Consider the following 8,749-nt stretch of genomic DNA (forward strand, 5'->3'; position numbering starts at 1 on the left):
AAACATGCTTGATTTTGATCACATTGTTGGATGCTGGTTGTTTCCGAAGAGCTTTAAAAGGTGCAGACCACTGTTTCGTTAGTGTCATTAGTTTCCCAGAGGAAAATAAGAGCTCACATAAGGAACTATGAAGGGAAAGCTGCTTTTTATATATAAAATGTTGTTTAAATGCAATACTTTGGGTTGGTATGTATATTTGTTGGTTGAAGTTTCTATCAACTAACTTTAATTTTCATTCATACATGGTGAAACCAATACTGTTAACACATTTGGAGTTAATAACAAAATGTTATTTTATGTATATATTAAGAATAAATCATGCTTTCTAAACACACCTTAAACATACACTAATTTATAGTTTTAAGGTCCCACAGATTATATATGTAGGAACTTAAGGTGTGGCACGCAGCATGATCAAATATGGGGATCACTGGATTAATTTAGTTTGATTTGACTTGTACATGTGAATATTATATATTATCTTGATCATATGTTATTTATTTAAACATGGTATATACCATACCAGCGTGACCCCTATGCTGTGCAGTAGATATATTGTCTCCTGTTCCAATATTGCACAAGCACCAGAGATCTTGAAAGTATTATTTTCTAAATAGTCATAGGTTAAATAAAACGTATTCATCATGTTAGACTAAAGGTGATGTAAATTGTTAACTCTTCAGACAAACAAAACTAAATTGCATTTATTTATTTTGGGGAAATACACAGATGGTAAAGTACATTATTTAGAAATTAGCAGACAGGTAACATTCATTTGTCAAGAATAAAAATCTTAAAGAGAGAAAAAAATATCAAGCAATAATGTGATGTATGAATTGCCCTTACATTTAAATTAAAAATGCAGGTAAAGAAAAAGGAGTTCATTCCACAAGACAAATCAGGAAAAGATTTTAAATCAAACAATGCACAAGGTTTTAAGTATTATAATCTTGTGTAGGCCATAGTATATCAGCAGCAGTCTGAAGAACGTTCTCATCTTAAACATTAAAATCAGATACCCTGAGGTGTAGCTGTCTTTAGTCAGACCGCTGCAGGGGGGACTTCTAGTCAATACTCTCCCTCCATGGACTGAGGTCAAAGGCAGGGATGTCACTGCATTCAGTGTAACTGGACGTACTGGATCGATACTGGAAGGGCTGGGCTGGTACTTTAGTGATACCAGTGTTGTCGCAGATGATACGGGCGAGCGATGTGTCCTTCAGGGAGTCCCTCTGGACCTCAGTGAAAACTCCATTGTTCTCCCACCAAAGTCTGAAATTGGTAGTTCATGTTAAAAAGTGCAGCTAACACAACTATCTCCACATCTTTAGTAGATGTCAGTCAACAATGCATTTGTTAGTGCTTACCTGTCTCCCTGGCGGATCCGCTGGAACTGAGTGGCAATCAGGCAGGCGAACAAAGGTCCCACTCTTGCTCCACGGACAAACGGCTCAGCCACTCCTCCCAGCCACACATCAATGTTGTCAGGTGTTCTGTAGAGATTCAGCAGTTTCTTGGCCAGTTTGTTACTCTTCAGCACTCTCGCCAGCTGTTTCTGGTTTTTCGGCTGCGACAGCCCACAGAACTTACGCCACTTGTTGTAGCCTAAATGAGACACAAAGAGTGAAAATGTAGCCATGTTTATGATAAAGTATGTTCAGTAATGCCTGCAAAGTTGCATATAAAATCTTAGATGTACAAGAAAATAAGTAGAAAGACTTAATGAGAGTTATACCAGGAAGTCCATGGTCTCTTCCTCTCTGCATGTTGAGGGCAGCCAGATCCAGAGCCAACTCACTGGTGAATTTAAAAAGCCTGTCTCTCAGCTCATCAGACATCATGTGATCCTGTGTGTTCAGCTTGGCCGGACGACCCACCAGGCCCCTGATGAGTGGGTCCAGACCACCTGAAGAATCCGAGGGATAGGAACATTTTAAGTGTAAGTTACTGCTGCTGATACTACTGAGAATTATGACATCATGCACTCTGCAGCCCATTGTGGTTTTTAACTGCTTTAATAATAATTAAAGGGCTTAACAAGAGAAACAAATCTATAACATGTATTTAGGAACAGGGGACACAAGAAGCAAAAACAATCTAATAATAAAATCCTAAAGAGACAAAAAATAGGATAATTGAAAATTGAGATATGAAAACCATATATAATATATGTAAAATATAAATAAAATAATAACAATGCTGTTTGAAAAAAGGTGGAATTAATTAAAAGCAAGATCGTGAATACGTTTCAATCAACAGACGTTGCTTATCTTATTTGTGATGGGAGTTTGTTCCAAACCTTTGGTGCATAACAGAAAGCTGCTGCACCATAGTCTTTAGTAATTTTTGGTACATTGAGCAAGCCAGTGTCACACGACCTAAGGGAACGGTTTGTAACATACTAAGATAAGCAATCTGAGAGGTATAAAGTTGGGTGCACCTGGAAATATGTTTTTTCTCTTCATCTAAAATAAGCTGTACACAACCTCCTTCAAGAAAATAATGGGAATTGCACTTAAGAAACAAGTGCACAACGATTTCAGGGGTTCTCAACCTTTCCTATCTAAAGGCCCACTTCTGATTGTTAAAAAAATCTCAGAGAGTCACTTCCCAAATCATGAGAAAAAACAGATAACATGACAAAAAGGACCAAAAAATAAACAGGGCTGTTTATAGGCTTAGTGTTCCACTCATCGCTCTATTGACCAAAATAAAAATGTCTGCTTTATCATCTCTGCCTGCCATTACACACCCAAATATACTGTATTCAGAGTCACCTTTCCACATGCTTTGGAGTCATAAGGGCGCAGGGTTTCCCTAATCAGTTTTTAGTTTCAACAACCGATGATCCATCTTGTGTCACAGGAACAAGGAAAATGTTACCAGTGGCAAAACAGGTTTGTCTCTACCTGATGATGAGTCCTGATGGAGTTGTTACATTCAAACCTAACCAGTCTTTATATTATGCTTTGTTTGAATTGTTGAATTACTATTACATAACTACATTTATATATATATTAAAAAAAAAAAAAATTCTTTGGAAATAACCATAGCATTTTTTTAGCTAACCTTTTGGCAGTACTTCCACGGGCCCCTAGATGGCCCTCCCACACCCACAAGTGGGCCCCGGCCAAGTGGATAGATCATGTAAATGTCTTTATTTTTATTTTTATCAGGGGCCACTATGTCAAGAGCTGATTTTAATTTACTAAATTATTTCATGATTTCATCAATTTCATGAATTTAAGTGTTTTTTTCAGATGGAGGTTGACTTCACATGTGGTTGGGCAGTACCTCCACGGCCACTAGATGGCCCTCTCAGACCCACCACTGGGCCACAGCCAAGTGGATAGATCTTGGCATTACCTTCAAAGACGATCCTCCACGGTGTGAAGAAGGCTTTGTGCAGCAATGGGCTGGGGTTATCAGGGTCCTCCTGGTACTGCTCATTTAGTCGAAACATGAATGGCTGAACCATCAGGTGAGCAAATCGGTAGGCAGCTGTGGCGAACACATTGGAGATCGAGGGGTCCACGTCTTCATCATAACCAGGGTAGGTGGACAGCTGACTGGCAATGAAGTCTGGACCAACAATGTGAAGTAAGTAGTCTCTGAAAGTTAGAACCTAAAAGACAGACAATACACTGAGTTGATTGAACCATGTGAAGACATGCCAATATTTCTGTAATCCATGCAGCTAAACCTGTCTCTAACCTGTGAATATCCTCCCAGGATTTTACGTGCTTCTTGATAGATTCTCTCTCCGTCCCAGTGAGGATTGAGATCCGCCAGAGCACGGGCTACACGGTTGTGCTCACGGAGGAACAGTATGTGTAAAGCCGTCAGCCCAATGTGCTCATTGGACCGTTCGTCACCTTTAAAGTCAGATGAAATGAGGACAAAAGTGCTGTCAGCCCTGTGTGATGCTTGTGATTGATTGAACACTTTTAACATTTGTACATCATAGTTTTTGCTGCCACTCACCAGCCAAAAAGCAGGGCACCTCCTCTGCATTGCTGTCATTGGTAATGCGGGCTCGGGTGGCACACATGTTGGTAACCATGGTGGCGAAGGGCAGGAGCTCACGGCCGTTGTCAGTGTACTGTGTGTTGACTCTCAGCAGGCCCTTATCTGAGGTGAGGTCTCGTAGGAAACGAGCTTTGGTGTCCTCTACACCGTACACCTGACCTACATCAAGGAAAGCTGTGAGAGAGTTCATCTGCTGACGGACGGTGCTTCCACCAAAAATGTGTCCGGTGTTGCCAGAACCACAAGCTGCTGCTGAGCGGAAGAAGGGGATGCACTCCTCAGATTCAAAGCGGGGGTCTTTCCTTGGAACCTGTTTGGATGACAAGAATCAGTTAACATCCTGTATGTGTGTGTGTGTGTGTGTGTGTGTGTGTGTGTGTGTGTGTGTGTGTGTGTGTGTGTGTGTGTGTGTGTGTGTGTGTGTGTGTGTGTGTGTGTGTGTGTGTGTGTGTGTGTGTGTTTTTGATGTATTTCTGTCTTTTTTTGTGTAATGCAGCAAACACTGACCTCAATGGGGAAGCAGGGCTCTGTGCGTTCACAGGTCTTGTCACAGTCAATCCCTTTACTGAACGAGCGGATAGTAGGAGAGTGAGGAGTGAAGGACAGGTCATGATCCGTCCACTGGCCGAAGATTGTTACAACGCGAGTGTACTCGGTGTCGCTCTCCACATCAGAGTTTGCTGTCCGCAGAATGTTGTTGGACACTGCTCTGACCTGAGAACAGGATGTGGACAATGAGCACCTTGGTGAAAAAGGATTCGTACAACTGCAAGTCAGTGAAGTTGATATTCTGAAATATGTTACCAAGGGAAGAAGATGTCCGTTGACTCTCTTCCGGTCCCAGCCTTTGGGCAGAGAGATTTTATCCTGATACTCGGCAGGGAGCCAGCGGGTGAAAGGTGTGTTGGAGGATCCAAGGCGTACGTTATTTCTAGACAAAAGAAAGTCATTATTTTTCCTCCTCTCACACATAGGTGCACCATGTGCAGTGTGTACCAGTGATTGAAAAGTATACTGGCAATTATACTCCAACTATCTACTCCCAGTTTTAACATCTGTATTTCGGATCTGAAATGAAGAAAACAAGGGAACTGGGAGAAGATTCACTTAGACCCGAGAAGCAAACAAATTAAGTTGTCAATTAGCTGTAGACATTATCACCTGATCTTTTCCTTCCCCCATCAATCTAAAAATTGCTACTAAGCAGTTGCCTCACCTGTTGTTGCAGACGCTGCTTGCAGTGCGAAACGTGTTTAAATTGGGAGTCGTCTTGCAGGACAGGGGATGTCGTTGGGGAGAGCATCCTGTCAGGGCAGCAATGATCTGCAGATTCTCCTCAGAGATCAGATCTAATTAAGATAAGATAAGATAAGATAAGATAATCCTTTATTAGTCCCGCAGCGGGGAAATTTGCAGGCTTACAACAGCATAGAGTAAAGTGCACAAGAGACATAGTAGAAGAAGACAAGATAAAAAATAAAAAATGAAAAATAAAAATAAAATAAAACAAGTATTATAAATAAGCAATAAAAAAAACAGTAGAAAAAACAACAATAACTGAAATATTATATTTACAGACAGAGAAAAAAACAACAACTATTTTTAACTTTTTTAACTATTATTGCAGTGTAATGTGTAATGTGTAACATAGACAATATAGACGCAGCTGTGACTTGCAGCCACCTGTATAGAAAATTCAAAGAACCTTTTTATGGATAAACACCTGTAGCATTGATGGAGCGTTTTTCACGTCTTTCCAAAGACCTCTTGATCAGTTTAACGGCATTATCCATATAGTCAGCAGCACGCACGGCATTACGGGTTGACCCAACAGGCTGCTTCACCAACCGCAGGATGTCTGAGGGACTCACTGCATTCCTCCTCACGCGTTCAACACTCCTGTATTGTATGGAGAGGTCAGATTTATGAACACTGAGATGTGATTGCTTCTGACGGAGTACAACTTCCAGTTGAATGTATTTTGCACTTTTCAGTTCAGTAGGTCTGTACACTCACTCTCTTCTGGAGTACTCATAAGCTGAGTCCACCATGGTCTTGGCTTCAATCACAGCATTTTCAATGAAGCTTCTGCTTAAACGTGGTTCTGAAGGCACAAAACATCTTTCAGTTAGTCTGCTCTCTGCTTTTTTTCAATAGATTACTGAAGCTATTACACAGTTTCTTTCATGTTTAATTACAGCAAAACGCTATTGTAGGAAAATCATATAACAGTGGGATCGTTTGTATTTCGTTTTTTATCTAAATGAAATAAATTTACTCTAGTAGGAGGAGGTGTATTGTAAACACATTTATATTGACTGTTATTAATTCAATTCAATTTGACAGAGGTCATACTCACCAGCATTCACATGGTTTTCCAAACACAGGTAAAGACCGGCTGCGATCAGGCACAAAATCCCCCTCATCTCTGAAAAAGATGAACATGGTCCTGTTATAAGCAGAAATCACCTGATAATACTGAAAGTGAAGTACATCTGCTATTTGCAAGTGTGAAAAAGAAAACACAATAGGAAAGTTAAAAAGTAAGACAAGAAGCTTGACCGCAACCTGTGATATTTTGGATGTCAACCTTTCCCCAGAAGCAGTCGGGAGTTATCGACTGTATTTATAGGCTTGCAAGTTCTGAAAGTGAAGACACCCCTTGCCACACCTTAGTAATCTTTGTTTATCCAGGTTTCACAAAATATGACCATGTAGTTCAACAGGAAACTAAGGAACGTCACTACATGTTTTGCACTATTATTAAACCAAAATGTTTTAATGTAAGACGGGCAAATTCAATTCTCTGCAATTAGCTCTTGAGTTCTGCAGGTCAGGATTTAAACCATTATTTAAGCAGGTTTTAGCTTTTTTAGCTCCAAGCAGTTTGACAAGCGTGCTCAAGGATATGAAGGTGGTTGAAAATTACATATTACACAGTAAACATAACAGTCTTCTTCTTTAACCGTTATCTATTGAGTATTTTTTACTTTTGCACAGATGTTGTAATGTTTTTAACTAATAACATTATTTTGTTAATTTTATAATTAACATTTTTTTTATTTTGTATGTGTATTTTAAAAAATCTAATCAGGGTTGCACTCTTTCAGCGTTTCGCAATAATTTTCCAGGACTTTTCCAAGACAATTCAAGTGATCATCTGGCTGGCCTAGCTTGGCCATACACTAATATTTCTATATGGTCTATGGCTATTACTTATCTATGAAATCATCTCTCACGTGCTTAGAAATTATGAATTGAATAATGCAAAAACATCTGCAGATGTACAGGAATTCACTTGATTGTGATGCCAGTCATGTTTTCGTCCATTTTAGTTTGACAATGCAGAATTGTGTTTGCAGAGACAATGCAGAGTAACAAGCTGGGATGAAAGCAATGTTATGGAAGTCATCCAACCTGCACCTGCTACCATGTGACTGCACCGTAGTGACATGGGGTCGCATTTATTACGTTGCCACAACATAACCGACAGTAGCCTATTCAAAATACTCTGGACAATAAACTCAATGTTGACGGTTAATATGATCCTGAACATAACTTGGAACTTTCTTCAGTGTTATCCATTCTGTGGAGCACCAATAGAAAGGCTACCCAAATAGTTAATCTCAGAGAGGAGAATGTTGAGATTATTTCTCCAGGACATGTGACTTTTTCTGTCAATTTCCATGTGTGTTCAAAAACTGGAAAATTGTTCAACACATTTAAATGCAGAATCATTAAAAAATCTAGTTGTTATTGTTGTGTTGTGATTTAGCTATGTTTCTGAGATGTCGTATTTTACCAGTTTTCCATAATTCAATTCAAAGTGCCAAAAGATGACACTGAATACTACAATAGCCTATCCGTGAGCTTCAGTGGTCATTAACCTCGATGTGACACAGATTGTCGTTTAAATAATCCCAGAGGTTATAATGATCCAGTTATTCACAAACATCGGAGAATAGATTGACATCAGTGTAATATTGAGGTTGTTTTCAGTATATCTGTATACTATACTTTCAGATAGGAAGTGTTATGAAAATTACTTATTTAAATTTTTTGGTCTGGAAAAGTTATGGGCCATATGAGCAACAGCCTTGAGTAATTGGTATGAAGATGTTTAGCCAATTGTTTTGATGAAACCCACATTCAGTACGGCTGACAGTAAGCCTGTGGCCAAACCGCATTCTCCAGCCTGCAGAAATGCATTCCAGGTAGTCAAAGTGAAAATCTGATAAGCTTTAATAAAGCAGCTTGTTAATACCTAACATTACATTACATTACATTACAGTCATTTAGCAGACGCTTTTATCCAAAGCGACTTACAATCAGTAGTATATTACGTATCATTCACCCATTCACACACTGATGACAGGCTACCATCAAGGTGCCACCATCAGACTCTAACTAACTAACATTCATCATCCAGTCCACACCGATGGCAAGCCTTCGGGAGCAACTTGGGGTTAAGTGTCTTGCCCAAGGACACATCGACTGCCGAAGCCGGGTATCGAACCACCGACCCTCTGATTGGAGAACTACCTTGCTCTCCACTACGCCACAGCCGCCCCTAACACATGACTCCCATCTTTCTCATAAGTGAGTCAAAGATCAATATTATTGATAACCAATTAATTGAATGCATATAATGTGTGAATGCAACCACACACAGACACACTGATTGTAACTACAACATGTTCGCGTAACAGTCCAAGAATGA

At 39.7% G+C, this 8,749-nt stretch overlaps 1 protein-coding gene across 1 annotated transcript; it reads right to left on the reverse strand.

Annotated features, from left to right (window-relative positions):
• Window positions 1-1,064: 1,064 nt before the first annotated feature.
• On the reverse strand, window positions 1,065-6,458 carry LOC129101203 (eosinophil peroxidase-like). The gene is made up of 12 exons (XM_054610889.1): window positions 6,389-6,458; window positions 6,046-6,133; window positions 5,753-5,928; window positions 5,246-5,378; window positions 4,834-4,960; window positions 4,537-4,743; window positions 3,985-4,339; window positions 3,715-3,875; window positions 3,367-3,625; window positions 1,736-1,906; window positions 1,368-1,605; window positions 1,065-1,272 (listed from the first exon to the last, which is right to left on the reverse strand). The coding sequence occupies exons 1-12, from the start codon at window positions 6,453-6,455 to the stop codon at window positions 1,065-1,067; spliced, it is 2,190 nt and encodes a 729-aa protein (XP_054466864.1). The 5' UTR covers window positions 6,456-6,458.
• Window positions 6,459-8,749: the final 2,291 nt, after the last annotated feature.

Source organism: Anoplopoma fimbria, chromosome 13, assembly GCF_027596085.1.
Source record: "Anoplopoma fimbria isolate UVic2021 breed Golden Eagle Sablefish chromosome 13, Afim_UVic_2022, whole genome shotgun sequence".
In the NCBI taxonomy this organism is placed as follows: domain Eukaryota; kingdom Metazoa; phylum Chordata; class Actinopteri; order Perciformes; family Anoplopomatidae; genus Anoplopoma; species Anoplopoma fimbria.

What these genes read in the sequence shown, in the direction of transcription:
- LOC129101203 (XM_054610889.1), bottom strand. Translation starts at nt 6,455, where the DNA reads ATGAGGGGGATTTTGTGCCTGATCGCAGCCGGTCTTTACCTGTGTTTG. An exon ending in TATGAGTACTCCAGAAGAGA is followed by an intron (nt 5,929 to 6,045) that starts GTGAGTGTACAG and finishes CATACAATACAG; the next exon opens with GAGTGTTGAACGCGTGAGGA. An exon ending in GTGGAGGATCGTCTTTGAAG is followed by an intron (nt 1,907 to 3,366) that starts GTAATGCCAAGA and finishes CGGATTCTTCAG; the next exon opens with GTGGTCTGGACCCACTCATC.